We start from the raw sequence: 18,934 nt of genomic DNA, 5'->3' as shown, positions 1-18,934 counted from the left end.
GGAAGGGGACATGAGCCAAGAAACATGGTTGACCCTAGATACAGGAAAAAGTAAGAAAATAGTTCTTCCGTAGAGCATCCAGAAGGAACGCAGCTCTGCCATTGCCTCTATTTTAGCCCAGTGGAACCCATTTCAGACTTCTGACCTCCAGAATGATAGGTAAGTTTTTTTTGTTTTAAGCGACCAAGTTTGTGGCAATTTGTTACAGCAGCCACGGGAAATGAACACCATTCCCAATACCCATATGTGAAAATAAAACATGACTCAGAGAGGTTGAGTGACTTACCCAAAGACACACAGCTGGAGAGCAGCAGAGCCAGACCTTTCAAAATCCAAAGTACATGCAAGAGATGGAATCCACCTAAGTGTCTATCAGTGGATGAATGGGTGAGGAAGATGTCGTATACGTACTCAATGGAATATCATTCAGCCATAAGAAATAATGAAATCGGGCAGGCGTGATGGCTCACGCCTGTAATCCCAGCACATTGGGAGGCCGAGGCGGGCAGATCACCTGAGATCGGGAGTTCGAGACCAGCCTGACTAACATGAAGAAGCCCCCGTCTCTACTAAAAATAAAAAAAAATTAGCCAGGCATGGTGGTTCATGCCTGTAATCCCAACTACTCAGGAGGCTGAGGCAGGAGAATCACTTGAACTGGGGAGGCGGAGGTTGCGGTGACCCAAGATTGCGCCATTGCACTCCAGCCTGGGCAACAAGAGCAAAACTCCGTCTCAAAAAAATAAAAAATAAAAAAAGAAAGAAAGAATGAAATCCCATCATTTGCAGAAACATGGATGGAACTGGAAGACTGGAGGACATTATGTTAAGTGAAATAAACCAGACACAGAAAGACAAATATTGCGTGTTCTCGTTCCTACGTGGGAGCTAAAAATCATCATCATCATTATCTAATGGAGGTAGAGAGCAGAATGACAATTACCAGAGGCTGGAAAGGATAGTGGGGAAGGGGGATAAAGAGGGATTGACTGGTTGGTAGAAAAACCACAGTTAGATGGAAGGAATGAGATCGAGTGCTCAGTAGCACAGTAGGGCAACTACCTATGAGTCAGGACATGTGACATTTGTCTTTCTGTGCCTGGTTTGTTTCACTTAATGACCTCCAGTTTCATCCATGTTGCTGCAAATTGTGGAATGTCATTCTTTTTATGGCCGAATAGCAATCCGTTGTGTATGCAGACCACATTGAGTTCATCCATTCATCTGTTGACGGACACTGAGGTGGATTCCATATCTTGACTATTGTGAATAGTGGAGTTGGGTTTTTTATCAAAGAAAGATGGGAGTCATGGGAGGATTTCAAGCAGAGTAGGGACACAACATAAGGTTTTAACATGAGCCTTCTGGCCACTGGTTGGAAGACGAACTATAGAAGATCAGAAATAAACTGACCAAGGAGGGGGTGACTGCGCTTGTCCAGGTGAAAGATGTCAGTAGATACAACCCAGAGAGGATCAATGAAGGAAATGCAATTCAGGATTTTTTAAAGCAACACTAACAAAATTTGCCGATGGATTGGATGTGAGGAGTGAAAAGAGAGGAACCAACGATAATGCCAACATCAATTAGGAGTATGGAAAAACTAAAAAGTATCATAAAAACAGAAGGAATGGATTATCGTGATTGTGACATTATTCACCCTGTTTTTGTTACACATTTGGTTTTGAGATCTACGTTCTTTGCTCCTATAATGTGCCTTGTTTATTTCCCTTCCCTGCATGAGGCCTCAGATGGTATCTCTCTTCTCATTTCCAGCTTCCTCTTTTCATCTGTAGAGGCAACATTTCTCTATGCAGACTTCCGGCATTTTATCACTTGTGGTCTCTTAATGCTGTAAGTTTCCCACCATCCTCTTCCACTAGCCCTCTCCCTCACAACTGAAACCCACCAAGGTCAGAGTAACAACCCGGTCTTGTGGGACTAGGTACCTGTCCACCTCCCCATCTCATCTCCTGCCCTGTGTCATCAGTCACACTCACCTTCACTCGGTCCTCCAAATTCTTTCCAACCTCAGGACCTTTGCACCCACCGTTCTGGCCACCAGGCACGCCCTATCCCACCCTGCCCCTTTGCCTGGGTAACATCAATTCATCCATCCTTTAAGTCCACTGGAACATCACTTCCTTGAGAAAATTTTCCCAACCATCTCAATAAAGCCCTTTTGAAAAAGTCCTACAAAGGGGCCAGGCGCAGTGGCTCATGCCTGTAATCCCAGCACTTTGGAAGGCTGGGGTGAGCAGATCACCTAAGGAGTTCAAGACCAGCCTGGTTTCTAGTGAAACCCCGTCTCTACTAAAAATACAAAAAAAATTAGCTGGGCATGGTGGCGGGCGCCTGTAGTCCCAGCTACTCGGGAGGCTGAGGCAGGAGAATGGCGTGAACCTGGGAGGCGGAGCTTGCAGTGAACCAAGATCGCACCACTGCACTCCAGCCTGGGCAACAGAGCGAGACTCTATCTCAAAAAAAAAAAAAATGTGAAAGATGAGCTGTTAACACAATATAGACTAAGTTGCTAAGTTGCCCAAAGAAGAACCAGGAAACAGAGACACTGGGAACAGTTGTATTAGTCTGTTTTCATGCCGCTAATAAAGACATACCCGAGACTAGGTAATTTATAAGGGAAAGAGGTTTAATTTGACTCACTGTTCCACATGGCTGGGGAGGCTTCACAATCATGAGGAGCAAAATTATGTCTTACTTACATGGCAGGAGGCAAGAGAGCTTGTGCAGGGGATCTCCCATTTATAAAACCATCAGATCTCGTGAGACTTACTCACTACCACGAGAACAGTATGGGGGAAACCATCCCCCATGATTCAATTATCTCCAACTGGCCCCGCCCTTGACACGTGGGGTTTCTTACAATTTAAGGTGAGATTTGGGTGAGGACATAGCCAAACCATATCAACAACTACGAACTGACAATGTCTTTCTTCCTTTATCCAGCAAGAGTTTATGTAGAAGATGAGAGTATTTAACAAAACATAAAGAAGTCACTTTTTTTTTGCACATTGAGTTGTAGTTTGAGTAAATTCCATCCCTACTCTCGCTACACTACCATTTATAAAGCTCATACTACATACCAGGTGGTTTCCAAAGCTACCTCTTTGAATTAAAGTTTCACAACATCCCTATTGTTATCTGTATTTCACAGCTTGGGAAACTGAAGTTCAGAGAGGTTATGTGACTTATCTGAGATCACACAGCAATTCTAAGCACAAAGGAAAGAGCCTGAAGTGAGAATCAGGAGACTTGCATGTTAACCCTTGCTCTGCCGCTAACTAGCTCCCAGCAAGCATCTGGATGAGGCTCAGCTTCCTGGGATGTTTCCCGGGGAGAAAACTTTCTCTACCCCTTCAGGCATCTGCATTCTCTCTGGCCAACTTACCCTTTGTGTTTGGTTTCCGTGTGGGTCTTATGTGCCTTTCCCAGCTGTGCATAACACAACATCCTGTGAAGAAAGAAAAGAAAAACACATGAACCACCAAAAAAAAAAAAAAAAAAAAAACCTTTTGGGCTCAACCTGCAAAATTAGTCCTGGCTTGGCCCCACAGAAATAGGTTTGAAGAGGCTAGATGTTGTCATCTAGTTAAGGAACAAACATACACTATTTTGCATAAGCTTAACAATGACCATTCCTGGTTTTCTGTACTTTGCTTTTGCTTTTCATTTTGTCTGTCTTTATCTTCTTTTTCTTTTTGATTAAATAGTTCCAGGCTAAGCACTGTGGTGCACACCTGTAATCCCAGCCCTTCGGGAGGCCAAGGTGGGTAGATTGCTTGAGCCCAGGAGTTCAAGACCAGCCTGGGCAATATGGCAAAACCCCATCTCTACAAAAAATAGAAAAACTATCTGGGCATAGTGGCACATGCCTGTAGCCCCAGCTATTCAGGAGGCCAAGTTGGGAGGATCACTTGAGACCAGCAGTTTGACACCGGCCTGGACAACACAGTGAGACTTTGTCTCTACAAAAAAAAATTTTTTTTAATTAGCTGGGTGGTGGTGACAACTTGTAGCCCCAGCTACTCAGGAGGCTGAGGTGGAAGGATTGCTTGAGCCCAGGAGATAGAGACTGCAGTGAGCCAAGATCATGCCACTGCACTCCAGCCTAGGTGACCCTGTCTGAAAAAAAAAGTTCTAGCTGATTTTCAAAAACATACATTAAAGCATGCATTCTCAAAAGGGGTGATATCTCCTCAAAGAACCCAAACTTGGTTCTCAGGAAGAGATCTTTTTAAGCTTACTCTTTTATGTATAAGATACATATGTATATACAGAAAATACATATATAGGTATACAGTATATCTGTAGTATTAACATTTCATGAGAGGGTAGGGCAATTCGTTTTTCTTTCCTTTTTCTTTTTTTTTTTTTGGGATGGAGTCTCACTCTGTCACCAGGCTGGAGTGCAGTAGCGCGATCTAGGCTCACTGCAACCACCACCTCCCTGGTTCAAGCTATTCTCCTGCCTCACTCTCCCGAGTAGCTGGGATTACAAGCACGCACCACCACGCCCAGCTAATTTTTGCATTTTTAGTAGAAACGGGGTTTCACCATGTTGGCCAGGATGGTCTCGATCGCCTGACCTCATGATCTGCCTGCCTCAGCCTCCTAAAATGCTGGGATTACAAGCGTGAGCCACTGCGCCCTGCCCATTTTTTAGTGTTTAAAGGCAATGCAGCCCTGCAGCATTTAGGTCTCCTGCACCATCATCATTATCACCATCATTATCACTATCATCATCACCATCATCATCTTCATCATCACCATCATCATCATCATTATTATCACCATCATCACCATTATCATCATCACCATCACCATTATCACCATCACCATCATCATCATCACCACCATAATCACCATCATCACCATCTTCATCATCATTATCACACCATCATCACCACCATCATCATCATTATCCCTATCATCACCATTATCATCATCACCATCATCACCATCTTCATGGTCATTATCACACCATCATCATCACCATCATCTTCATTATCACTATCATCACCATTATCATCATCATCATCATCACCATCACCATCATCATCACCATTTTCATCATCACTATTATAACCACCACCATCATGATCATCACCATCATTATCATCACTATCATTATGACAACTCTTTGCTGATTATCTTCAGGGCAGAATAGGGAGTGTTAATGGTTAATACCATTGCCAACACCCCAAAATAACAACTCTGCATTCCTACATTTGATGTCCACAGGCCACCTATTTCTTCTAATGTAGCCTGCCAGTCAACAAGTCCCACAGATCTAAACTCCCAAATTCTATCTATTATTACTAACAAAAATTCTTCTGCTCATTCATTAATTATTTTAGAGGTAATTCAGCATGCTGTTTAGGCATACAAAGTCTGAAGTCAAAATGCTTAGGTTTAAAAATCTGGCTTCACCAATTAATGATTGCATGGCCTTGAGGAAGTTATTTAATCTCTTTGTGCCTCAGTTTCCTCCTTGGTAAAATAGGGTATTCAGATCCACTCTTCAACAGCAGAGGAAACCCATACTTGCTACTTAGAATATGTCCCCAATATCCTCCATTCTTAAATTTGATCCAATGACCAAAACACACAAGACATAGAAGAAAAACCAGAAACACAGAAGATAAACAAGGCTGAGACAAACTGACACCTGAAGAAAGAGAAATAAGAGCACAGGAAGGGTCTATCTCATCATTCAGGACTCAGCTCGAACTGCCCCTCCTCAACCCCAGACTTCTCCCTTCAACATAACTCCCGACCACATTCTATAACAACTTCTTTCATAGCACTTATCACTACCTGAAATTCCTATGTTTACTTATTATTTGGGGCAACATAGTATAGTGGAAAAGCTTACAGACTCTGAAGTCAGACTGCCTGGCTTGAAATCCTGCCTCTACCCCTTATTGACTAAGTGGCCTTGGGAAAATTATTTTATCTCTTTTGCCTCAGTTTTCTCATTTGCAAAATAGGACTAATAATGACCCAATGTCATAGAAATGTTGTGACAATTGGATACACTCTATGTTTAAAGAAGTTACAGCAGTGCTAAGTGGGCTATGATCGTCTGTGCCTTCTTTCCTGTCTGCTCCTACCCACTAGAATATCAGCCTCAAGAGTGCAGGAACTTAGTCCTTTTTTCTCACTGCTATATCCTCTAGTGCCTAGAACAGCACCTGACACACAGGACTTGCTCAGGTCAAATGCATGACTGTAGAGAAAAATCTATCCTAACAGATGGACTTCCCTGAGCTATGGAATTTTGTCAAAGGTTCCCCGAATGAAGGTGTTTGCAGCATCCAGCCTGGACGTATGATCTCTTGGCTGGACCATCCATGGCCCTCCCATTTCTCCTGAAATCTATTTCCAACCCAGGCCTCCCCTAGCCCCCCATTCAGCCTCACACTCACCCCAGAAGAGGAGCAGGTTGAAGCCACGCATTATGCTGTGGTTCTGTCATTCAAAGAGAAGAAACTTTTCTACGAACGCTGGGTTTTCAGTAACCAGAAGGTGTGCGAAGAGGGGAAGGCGGAGTCAGAGTTGCTCAATGCTGCCTGGTCATCATAGCCCTTTTTGCTGAGTTGCTGCAACTAAAAGACAGCCTAGAAAATCCTAATTTCCCCCTTTCTTCACAATAAAGAGAAGTTAATCTGCCTAATGCGTATCATTCTCTCTCTCTCTCCTTCCCACCGTCTCTCCCTTTTTCTTTCCCATCAACATCTATCTCCCATCTCTCAACACCTTCTTTCCTTGCACCCAATAAAGGAGCTTCCGCTTCCTGCCTCCAGTTGAAGCAAATCTCAGCCTTTAGGGTCTCTTCCCAGTCTCCTGTACAAAGACAGCCATCACAACCATCATGTACCAGGCAGTGTGCTAGGCACATTGGCAACAAAGTGTAATTTCATTATCATGTTAACCTCGTAAAGTAGGAATTCCCCTCCCTCCCTCTATTCACCAACAAAATGGAAACTGAGACTTGCAGAGGAGTTATAACTTGTCCAAGATCTCTCAGACTTGAGATTTGAACCCAGGACCCTCTGATTCCAGAGTCAAGAGCTTTAACCATCTTATTTTCCTTCAGATCTCAACTCTGTCTGACGACTATACAGCAACACTTCCACCCCATTCCCAGCTTCCTAACTCTCTCTGGTAACATCTTAGGGTCTCACAAGGGCAGACCCTCAGACAAGGATTCTAGCAAAAGTAGTTTATCAAGAAGGTGGCCCCAGAAAACACCAGCTGGGGGAGGAGAAAGTGAATCAGGAAAGGCAAAGAGCCAATACTGGGTGTGTCTTCAAACAAGTTACATGGTGAGAAAGTGGAACTTAACCTCCCCAGGGGTGACTGGGGAGCGGCATGGAACATACTCTTCAGTTATTCCAACCGAGGGGTGAGGGAGCTGAGGTATTTATATCCCACCTACTATCAGTCATGGGTTGACTTGAGGCTTGCTCCTAGAGGGTGTCAACCCCTTGAATCTTCAGGCCTGGGCTCCAAGCAGATAGAATGGGCTCCAGTTGATGTAATCCCACTGATAACAAAGTGTAGTGACTGGCAGATATTGAAGCAGTGTCATCCATCTGGGGTAATACCCGAGGTTCATTGCCTCACACCAAGGAAATAGAAAATACAGACATGGCCGGGCACCGTGGCTCACACCTGTAATCTCAGCACTTTGGGAGACTGAGGAGGGTGGATTACGAGGTCAGGAGTTCAAGACCAGCCTGGCCAAGATGGGGAAACCCCGTCTCTACTAAAAATACAAAAAAATCAGCCAGTGTGGTATGGTGTTAGGCACCTGTAATCCCAGCTACTCCGGAGGCTGAGGCAGAGAATTGCTTGAACCCAGGAGGCGGAGGCTGCAGTGAGCCGAGATCATGCCACTGCACTCCAGCCTGGGCAACAGAGTGGGACTCTGTCTTAAAATAAAATAAAATAAAATAAAATGCAGACACACATAAAATTAGTTTTAGAGCAGAGGTTTAGGCCGAGCACAGTGGCTCATGCCTGTAATCCCAGCACTTTGGGAGGCTGAGACGGGTGGATCACCTAAGATCAGGAGTTTGAGACCAGCCTGGGCAACATGGTGAAACCCCATCTCTACTAAAAATACAAAAATTAGCCAGGTGTGGTGGCGCATGCCTGTAATTCCAGCTACTCAGGAGGCTGAGGCAAGAGAATCGCTTGAACCCGGGAAGCAGAGGTTGCAGTGAGCCGAGATCGTGCCATTGAACTCCAGCCTGGGTGACAGAGCAAGACCCCATCTCAAAAAAAAAAAAAAAAAAAGAAAAGAAAAGAAATTTAATAGGCGAGAGAAAGAGAAAAGCTCTCTCTCCTGTAGAGAGAGGGGGCTCCCAAGTGGGTCTTCCAGTTTCATGGTGAAATGCACGGGGTTTTATAGATGAGCTTTAGGTGGTGATATCTGATTTACATAAGGGCCCAAAGATTAGTTGGACCAGGTGTGCCGTTTACATAGAGTACAAAGAAGCTGGCTGCCCACCCTAATATTTTATTATGCAGATGGGGTCTCTACCTGGCCAGGACCATGTTGCCTGTTCCTTTACCATACACGTGGTTGATAAAGAAAAGGGAACATGGAGCAAGCCTGCATGTTGAACACGCCTGGCACCCAGGTAGCCTATTCCCATTGGCACAGCCGCCGGCATTCACCCGAGCAAGCTTCCAGCTTGCTTTTCTATGTCTGCCGGCTGATTTTTCAGACTGCTCTTTGTTAGAAAAGAAATTATTTGGCCCGGCGCGGTGGCTCACGCCTGTAATTCCAGCACTTTGGGAGGCCGAGGCGGGTGGATCACAAGGTCAGGAGTTTGAGACCAGCCTGACCAACATGGTGAAACCCCGTCTCTACTAAAAATACAAAAATTAGCCGGGCATGGTGGCACGCGCCTGTAATCCCAGCTACTCGGGAGGCTGAGGAGGGAGAATTGCTTGAATCCGGGAGGCGGAGCTTGCAGTGAGCCGAGATTGTGCCGCTGTACTCCAGCCTGAGCGACAGAGCAAGACTCTGTCTCAAAAAAAAAAAAAAAAAAAAAAATGATTTGGGGGCTGCTTTTTATTAAAAGGCAAACCTTACCGAGGACTCTCTTGCCCTCACTCTCTGCCTAAATAACTTCTTTCTAGCTCCCGTATCAGCGTTAAGCTAGGGCATATTAATGTGTTGTTAGCTTATGGGTGTGGGCAGCCACTGATAGCAGCTGCTACAAGGTACAAAGGAGGTGCATAGAACATCCCCGAATTCTTAGAAAGAAAAGCTCCACGTGTTTTTGCCTTCCCCTTTTGTTCTTCGCAAAGCTAACTACCAGCTTTGGAGTTATTGTCACTGAAACAAAGATTCACCAATGGCTTTCTTTTTTTATTTTATTTTATTTTATTTTCTGAGATGGACTCTCGCTCTGTCACCCAGGCTGGAGTGCAGTGGCGTGATCTTGGCTTACTGCAACCTCCGCCTCCCGAGTAGTTTCTGGGATTGATTACAGGCGTGCATTACCATGCCCAGCTAACTTTTGTATTTTTAGTAGAGACGAGGTTTCACCATGTTGGCCAGGCTGGTCTGGAACTCCTGACCTCAGGTGATCCTCCCACCTTGGCCTCCCAAAGTGTTGGGATTACAGGCCTGAGACACCGCGTCTAGCCAGATTCATCAGTGGCTTTCTGTTTGTGCCTTCATTCTTTCCCCATTGGCCCCAAGAATACTAGCTGGTGGCACTTGTGGCTGCAGCATTTACCCAGAGATAACTTTGCTGTGAAATATCTCACCTTTATTATTATTTTTGCATTGCTCTAGTGTATCAACTTTGAAAACAAAAGACATGATTCTATTTATAGCGTTCTGTTTTTAATAGGGATATTTCCAGATTACTGTATTTTACAAAATATGGTATTTTTTACTATATACTATAGTATATTTTACAAAATACAGTAATTCTTGATTGCTGAAAATGTCAGATCCTACAAAAGTGTAGCATTCCTACGCATGATGTTAATATCATTCTCAAACAGTTGTTGGCTGCAAATTTATTTGATGAATCCAATTTTTCCAAAATTGACGATTCTGATGTTAGTTCTGGTTAGAAATAACTCCAAGAACTGTTTTTATATTTTATTTTCACATTGAAAATCAGTCAGATTTGGCTGGGCACGGTGGCTCACACCTGTAATCCCAGCGCTTTGGAAGGCCGAGGTGGGTGGATCACCTGAGGCTAGGAGTTCAAGACCAGCCTGGCCAACATGATGAAACTCTGTCTCTACTAAAAATACAAAAATTAGCCCGGCATGGTGGCACGTGCCTGTAGTCCCAGCTACTTGGGAGGCTGAGATAGGAGAATAGCTTGAGCCTGGGAGGCAGAGGTTGCAGTGAGCCGAGATCGCACCACTGTACTCCAACCTGGGTGACACAGCAAGACTTCGTCTCAAAAAACAAACAAAAACAACAACAACAACAAAACAAAACCCCAAAGGAATATGAATAAAGTGTGTTTTTCTAAAAGAAAAAAAAAAAGAAAAGAAGTCAGATTTGCTTCAGCCCCAAAAAGGGTGTTTATGTAAAATTAAGTAAGTGCTGACAGCCAGTTGCACTTTTTTTTTTTCTTAAAGGGGAAAATAAGGGACACTGCCTGGAGAGGCTGAACTTAAGAGTCAGCATGAAAATACAGTAAATTCCATCAGGAAGGGGTATAAACAGAGCTGCATTGTGGTTTCCAGAAGCACTGGAGATGAACTCTGGAAACATATTGCTGGAGGTTCAAATCCCACCTCCACTGCTTGCCTCAAATATTCTCATCTGTAAAATGGGCACATTAAGAATAGGATCTCACCCAGGAGCAGTAGCTTACGCCTATAATCCCAACACTTTGGGAGGCAGGTGGATCACTTGAGGTCAGAAGTTCGAGACCAGCCTGGCCAACATGGTGAAATCCCATCTCTACTAAAAATACAAAAAATTAGCTGGGCGTGGTGACACGCGCCTGTAATCCCAGCTACTTGGAAGTCCAAGGCAGGAGAATCGCTTGAACCCGGGAGGCGGAGGTTACAGCGAGCTGAGATTGTGCCACTGCACTCCAGCCAGGGTGACAGAGCAAGACTCTGTCTCAAAAAAAAAAAAAAAAGAGTAGGATCTGCCTCATGGACCTGGTGTGGGCATCAGAGGAGTGGGTATATATGGCATACCAAGAACAGAGCCTGGCACCCAACGTTCCAAGTGTTAGTTATTGCAGTGACAGGAACTGAACTCAGACAGCCATGGGTTTAAATCCTGACTCTGTAAGGTATTTCCAAAGTGACCACAGGAGGTGATTCACCTCTCTGAGCCTCGGTCTCTTTTTCAGGAGAATAGGGATAATGATCAACCCTGTCCCGCAGGATCCTTGAGCATGTAGGGGTGCTGGAAACCGCTCAGCATATGCAGCAGGTGAGTGCCTGCCATGAGCTCCACAAACAGAAACACCAGCTCTAACTTGTTGGCTTCTGACTCTTGGTGTCTTTTGACTTCTCATTTCCCTTGGTTGAGATGGTTGGTATTGTTATCAGGCATGGATGATGTCCACACTCCCAACACCCCAGGGTTGCTGGGGAAAAGACAGGATTGTCCTCCCCGTTGTAAGATCCAGAAAGCCAGAGGTGAGGAAGCTATTACTTGGCCAGAGGAGGCCTGACCCAGGTTGGGGGTTGAGAGAATGGCTTCCCAAAGGAGCTAACGTCTAAGCTTAGCCCTGGAGAATGAGCAGGAGATAATCACACTTAGCAGAAAAGGTAATACAAAAGAAAAATAAAATAAAGCATGTGCAAAGCCTCATTAAGTTCGAAAGAAGCTGCTGTCTGAAGAGGGCACCTATCCAGACTTCCACAGCTCTAGGATTCCCTCTGCAATTCTTTCGATTGTTTTTTGAGACCAAATCTTGCTCTGTTGCCAGGCTGGAGTGCAGTGGCGCGATCTCGGCTCACTGCAACCTCCGCCTCCTGGGTTCAAGCAATTCTCCCACCTCAGCCTCCCAAGTAGCTGGGACTAAAGGCACATGCCACCACGCCCCACTAATTTTTGTATTTTTAGTAGAGAAGGGTTTCACGATGTTGGCCGGGATGGTCTCTATCTCTTGACCTTGTCATCCACCCACTTCCGCCTCCCAAAGTGCTAGGATTACAGGCATGAGCCACTGGGCCTGGCCCCCTCTGTAATTTTTAAATCTTTTAAAAATTTTTATTTCTTTTAGAGAGTCTCGCTCTGCTGCCCAGGCTGGAGTGCAGTGGTGCAATCACAGCTTACTGCAGCCTCCATCTCCTGGGCTTCAGCAGTCCTCCCACCTCAGCCTCCTGAGTAGCAGGACTACAGGCACCCGCCACCATGCCTGGCTAATTTTTTTTTTAACACTTTTTGGTAGAGATGGAGTCTGGTAATGTTGCCCAGGCTGGTCTCTGGTCCTGAACTCCTGGGCTCAATCAATCCTCCCACGATACCCTCCCAAAGTGCTGGGATTGCTGGTGTGAGCTACCGCACCCAGCTTCCTTCTACATTTTTCTGTTCCACGCTGTATCCAGAGTCCAGGATTGTAGGAAAAAGTGCAAGCCTCTGGCAGTCCATTCCAGTAGATAACATTACCTGAAAGGGAATTATGGGGGTAGAAGGAGAGCGAGGACTAATGTTACCAGAGGTTGGGAGGTGAGCAGGGAGAGCTACATCTGTGGTCTCTGCAGAGCGGACACTTGTCCAGGGAAATCCTTTTCTTTACAATCTTTGTTAGCTGGGCATGGTGGTGCACACCTGTAGTCTCAGCTACTTGGGAGGCTGAAGCAGGAGAATCGCTTAAACCCGGGAGGAGGAGAAGGTTGCAGTGAGCTGAGATTGTACCACTGCACTCCAGCCTGGGTGACAGAGTGAGACCCTGTCTCAAAAAAAAGAAAAAAAATAAAGTCTGCAGGTGGATATTTGGGTGTCTGAGACCTATGAGAAACACCAGCTCTAATTCGTTGGCTTCTGAGCCTCGGTTTATTTTGACTTCTTATTTCCCCTAGTTAATATGTGACATCTATGTGCTCTCTTTTTTTCTTTTCCTTTTTTGGGCCAGGCACAGTGGCTCACGCCTGTAATCCCAGCACTTTCAGAGGCCGAGGCAGGTGGATCACGAAGTCAGGGGTTTGAGATCAGCTTGGTCAACATGGTGAAACCCCGTCTCTACTAAAAATACAAAAATTAGCTGGGTGTGCTGGTGGGTGCCTGTAATCTCAGCTACATGGAGGCTGAGGCAGGAGAATTGCTTGAACCTGGGAGGCAGAGGTTGCAGTGAGCCTAGACTGCACCATTGCACTCCAGCCTGGGCGACAGAGCAAGACTCCGTCAAAAAAAAAAATTCTTTTTTTGAATTGACAAATTAAATTGTATATATTTATGGTGTACAACATGGTGTTCTGAGATACGTATATGTGGTGGAATGGCTAAATCGAGGCAATAAACCTATCTGTTCCTTTGCATGCACGTCATTTTTTTGTGGTAAGAATAGTTACATCTGCCCTCTTAGCAATTTTCAAGGATATGCTACATTGTTCATTGTTATTAACTACAGTCACCGTGTTCTACAATAGATCTCTTGAACATGTTCCTCTTGTCAACTGAAACTTTGTATTCTTTGAGGAATGTCTCTGCACCCACATCTTCTCCATATGCTCCTGATCATAGAATGCTGAATGTGGGGTCTCAGCGTCCTAGGAGGTCTCATAGGACGAGTATCTCATAGGTCTCAGATACACAAATATCCACCGGGGGACTCACAAAGATTAGAAAGAAAAGGGTTTCCCTGGAAAAGTGTCTGCTCTGCAGAGACCACAGATGTAGCTCTCCCCTCCCACCTCCCATCCCCTGGTGATATTGGTCCTTGCTCTCCTCCTCCCTCCATAATTCCCTTTCAGGTAATGTTATCTACTAGAAGTGACTGCCAGAGGCTTGCACTTTCTCCTATAATCCTTGTTCAGTGTATCCAGGAGTGTGGACTCTAGAGGCAGGCAGACCAATGTGGTGGTTTTAACATATCCATCAGTTCTTTCATACTCTTCAGGTGGTAGAGACTAATCCCTCTCTCCTTGAACATAGACTTAGTGACTTGTTTCTCTCTCTCTCTCTCTTTTTTTTTTTTTAAGACAGAATCTTGCTCTGTTGCCCAGGCTGGAGTACAGTGGCGTGATCATAGCTCATTGCAGCCTCCAAGCCCTGGGCTCAAGTGATCCTCCTACATGAGCCTCCCAAGTAGCTGGGATGACAAGCATGTGCCACCACACCCAGCTGACTTTTTGTTTGTTTGTTTGCAGAGATAGGATCTTGCTATGTTGCCCAGGCTGGTCTTGAACTCTGGGCCCAAGTGGTCTTCCTGCCTCAGCCTCCCAAAGTGCTGGGATTACACGTATGAGACACTATGCCCAGTGTGACTTGTTTCTATTGATCAGAAAAAGGAGCACATGACAGTTTGTGACTAGGTCATACGTGCCATTGTGGCATCCTCATTGCTCTCTCTTTCCAGGGTCATGCACTGGGGAGTAGCCAGTCGCCATGTTGTAAGGAGATTCAAGCAGCGCTGTGGAGGAACTGAGCCTCCCACCAACAGTCATGTGAGTGAGCTGCCTTGGAAGCAAATCTTCCCACCCCAGTCGAACTTTCAGATGAGCCAGCCCTGGTCAATGGCTTGACTATAACCTCAAGCAAGAGCTTGAGCCAGAATTATTCAGCTCGGCCACCCCCAGACTCCTGATCTTCAGAAACTGTAAGAGACTAAAAGTTCCCTATTTTAAGCTGCTAAGTTTTGGAGTAATTTGATACACAGCAAGAGATAACCAATACACCTAAGAAGCAGTTTTCACCATTAATAAAATGAGGGTAATAATGTGTCTAACTAGGGCCGGGTGTGGTGGCTCACGCCTGTAATCCCAGTACTTTGGGAGGCCAAGGCGGGTGGATCATGAGGTCAGGAGATTGAGACCAGCCCGGCTAACATGGTAAAACCCCGTCTCTACTAAAAATACAAAAAACTATGCAGGCATGGGGGCACACGCCTGTAGTCCCAGTTACTCAGGAGGCTGAGGCAGGAGACTCACTTGAATCTGGGAGGCGGAGGTTGCAGTGAGCCAAGATGACACCACTGCACTCCAGCCTGGGTGACAGAGCGAGACTCTGTCTCAAAAATAAATAAATAAATAAATAAATAAATAAAGGATCTAACTTCATGGAGTTTGAGGTTTAAGGTGATACAATAATAAAACCGTGCCTGGCACAGATTAAATGCTTAAATACTATTAGTTATTATTGGTATTATTATTACTCCACCATGCTAAATAGTTGCAGCTACTCATAGAAAAAATCCTGATACCAGCAAAACTTGAATTGGAGAAGCCAGCAAATTTCATATCAGACAGAACCTTATAACGTGGGTGAAAGAGTTTAGGCTTTACCCTCGGGGCAATAAAAGGAGGTTCAGCAAGGGAGCCACAGGCTCAGGTTGGAATTTTATGCTTGTGTTTTGTAGGTGGGTATTGGACAGGATGGGTTCACAGGTGGGCAGATAGGGAGGAGGCTGGGGATACAGCCAGGAGAGAGAACAGTGGCCTGGTCTGGGGCAGGGGCTATAGTGACGGAGAATTTAGGAGGCAGGAACAAGCGAATTTGGGGACTGTCTAGATGTAGCAGGGGAGTTTGAGACAGAAGAAGGATTCGACATTTGGAGGCTGGGCTAAAGAGTTGGAAGGTTTTGCAATCAAGCCCAGATCCCTCCTGGGGATGGGGATGGGATGAGGCTTGCCACGGACCTGACAGCTTGGGGAAAACACAGATTTAGTATATGATGGGTCCAGAGGTCAGAGTCCTCTCGAGTCTCATGTGACTAAAACCAAGATGCCAGCAGGGCTGCACTCCTTCCTGAGGCTCCAGGGCAGAATCTATTCCTTGTCCTTTCTGGCTTCTGGAGGCAACCCACATGCCCTGGCTCATGGTCCCTTCCTTCCTATGCAAAGCCAGCAGCTAGCAGCTTCAAATGTCTCTTGCGTACTCTAAATCTCTCGTTCTTGCTCTCTCTCTCATTTTCCCTCCCTCTTGCTCTCTCATTCTCTCTCTCTCTTTTTCTCTGTCTGTCTCTCTCTCTAGTTCTCTCTCTTGCTTATTCTCTCATTTTCCCCTCCCTCTTGCTCTTTCATTCTCTCTTTTTTTTTCTCCTTTTTTTTTGAGACAGAGTCTCACTCTGTCACCCAGGCTGGAGTGCAGTGGTACGATCTCGGCTCACTGCAACCTCCGTCTCTCGGGTTCGAGCGATTCTCCTGCTTCAGCCTCCCGAGTAGCTGGGATTACAGGCATCTGCCACCACACCTGGCTAACTTTTGTATTTTTAGTAGAGATGGGGTTTCACCATATTGACTAGACTGGCCTTAATCTCCTGACCTCAGGTGATCCGCCCGCCTCGGCCTCCCAAAGTGCTGGAATTACAGGTGCGAGCCACTGTGCCTGGCCCATTCTGTCTGTCTTGTTCTCTCTCCTTATTGCTCTTGTTCTCTCTCTCTCTCTCGTTCTCTCTCATTCTTTCTCTCTCTCTCACTCTCTGTGTATCTCTATCTCTCCATCTCTCTCTCTCTCTGATCCTCCTGTCTCCTTCTCGTAAGAATTCTTGTAATGACATTAGGCAGAGGTTGCAGTGAGCTGAGATCGTGCCATTGCACTCCAGCCTGGGCAGCAGAGTAAGACTGTGTCCCCACTCCCCCCACCCCCCACCCCAAAAAAATATAGTCCTTAACTGAATCCCATCTGCAAAAGTCCCTTTTGTCATAGAAGGGAACACATCCTTGGGCTTTAGGGATTAGGCTGTAGGTGCCTCGTGGAGGGAGAGGAGGCCCTTTATCCCACCTACCACAGGCAGGGTATCGGGTCCTGGTGAGACACTGAAGACCCAAGACTCCAGACACCCTTCAAACCCACAGAGGTGACCGAAGCTATATAAAGACTGTCCTGCAGCGGCCCTGCAGAATTGCGGGTGAGGGTGTAAGAACGAGAAGGGGAAGGATGTGGAAGAGGAAATCAACAATTCTGGCCAAGAAGCTTACAAAATCTAATCCCTAATGACTTCCCTAGCAAAGGGGAATACAAGGGACTCTCAAGATTGAAGAAATCAGCCTGGGGAGCTGCAGGAACATCACTTACCGTCACACAGAGTGCCGGGAAGGGGCAGGGAAGTTGGGGAATCCCTGCCTAACCTGTCCACGCCCTGCTTAGACTCTAAACCCTTCCATGGCTCCCTATTGCCCTCAGGATGAAGTTCAGCCTTATTAATATGGCACTCAAGGCTCTGCGTAGTCTGACTCTGGTCTCCCCATCTTGTTTTATTGATCTCCACTCCCCCTAAAGACCTAGTGACCAGCTAGACACAGTGGCTCATGCCTGTAATCCCGCCATTTTGGGAAATCAAGGCAGGAGGATCGCTTGAGCCCAGGAGTTCAAGGCAACATACCGAGATCCTGACTCTACAGAAAAAAAAATTTTTTTTAATTAGTTGGGCACAGTGGCTGGTGCACACCTGTGGTCCCAGCTACTCAGGAGGTCAAGGTGGGAGGACTGTTTGAGCCCAGGAGTTCAAGGCCAGCTTGAGCAACATGGAGAAACCCCATCTCTATAAAAGAAAATTTTTAATAAGCCAGGCGTAGTGGTGCATGCCTGTAGTCCCAGCTACTTGGGAGGATTGCTTGAGCCCAGGAGGTCAAGGTCACAGTGAGCCGTGATGGCACCAGTACACTCCAGCCTGGGCAACAGAGTGAGACCCTGTCTCAGAAAAACAACAACAAAAAGCCCCCCAGTGATTATAAAATATTTGAAGCCCCTGTTGTGGGTGCAGTCAATGCTCTGCTCACTGACCTTTCCCAGGTTGGTGCACCCATCCTGGGGCTGCTGTGAGTGAGTGCTGCCTACAATAGCTCATAGCTCACAACTTCCCCCTTCTCTTCAGCTGAGCAACTGTGCAAACCGTCAGACCCAGCCCACAGCCATAACGGATGGTCACAGAGGTGCAGAAGGCCAGCCCCATGCCCCCAGGGTGAGACCAACCTGGCGGCGCCAGTCACACTCCAGGGCTCCCCATGGGATCCGGCTAAGGCTGGACTCCAGCTAAGACCACTTCCTTGCTTAGCTCATTCCCTTGCTCTGTCCTGATCTTCTCCCTCAAAAACACCTGTGCACAAGAAACCTCACAGCAAGTTCTACTTCAAACTCTCTCTCTTTTTCTTTTCTTTTTTTTTGAGACAGGGACTTGCTCTGTTGCCCAGGCTGGAGTGCAACGGCTCAGTCACAGCTCACTGCAGCCTCAACTGCCTGAATTCAAGCAATCCTCCCACCTCAGCCTCCTAAGTAGCTGAGACCACAGGCATACCCTACCATATCCTGCTAATTTTTTTTTTCTCTTTTAGAGATGAGATCTTGCTTTATTGCCCAGGCTGGTCTCAAACTCCTGGGCTCAAACGATCCTCCTGCCTCAGCCTTCCAAAGTGCTGGGATTACAGGCATGTGCCACCAAACCCAGTTCTCTCTTGACACCAAGTCTGAAATGCACATTCACCCCAATCCTATACAACCTTTCTGTGTAAATATCACCTCCTCCAGGAAGCCTTCCTTGACTTCCACTTGAGAGTGAGGTGCCTCCTCCATCCTCCGCCCCCATCACCATAGTCAGTATTATCTATGCTTGCTTGAATGTCTGTTTCCCTCAAAAAACTGAGCATTTTCTCAGGGCAGGGAAAGAATTTCATTGGCTGTTGTATCCTAGAAAATAAAGAAACAAATGAGGAAAAAGAAGGGAAGAGAAATAGATGAATCTACTGAACTTTGCATCCCTACCCCACTTCCCCAGAAGGAAGACCACAATTCTTGAGG

At 46.0% G+C, this 18,934-nt stretch overlaps 1 protein-coding gene across 1 annotated transcript in view; it reads right to left on the bottom strand.

Annotated features, from left to right (window-relative positions):
• ADGRE1 (adhesion G protein-coupled receptor E1) overlaps positions 1-6,559 on the bottom strand; it is a 51,958-nt gene extending 45,399 nt beyond the window's left edge. The window contains exons 1-2 of the mRNA XM_003819352.4: positions 6,450-6,559; positions 3,410-3,472 (exon numbers count right to left, since the gene is read on the bottom strand). Of these exons, the coding sequence (XP_003819400.4) occupies positions 3,410-3,472; positions 6,450-6,480 (94 nt within the window). The 5' untranslated portion in view covers positions 6,481-6,559. The remainder of the gene's footprint in view (positions 1-3,409; positions 3,473-6,449) is intronic.
• Between the last annotated feature and the right edge of the window lie 12,375 nt (positions 6,560-18,934).

Source organism: Pan paniscus, chromosome 20 (assembly GCF_029289425.2).
Source record: "Pan paniscus chromosome 20, NHGRI_mPanPan1-v2.0_pri, whole genome shotgun sequence".
NCBI classification, from domain to species: domain Eukaryota; kingdom Metazoa; phylum Chordata; class Mammalia; order Primates; family Hominidae; genus Pan; species Pan paniscus.
This window is presented reverse-complemented; position numbering and strand designations above follow the sequence as displayed.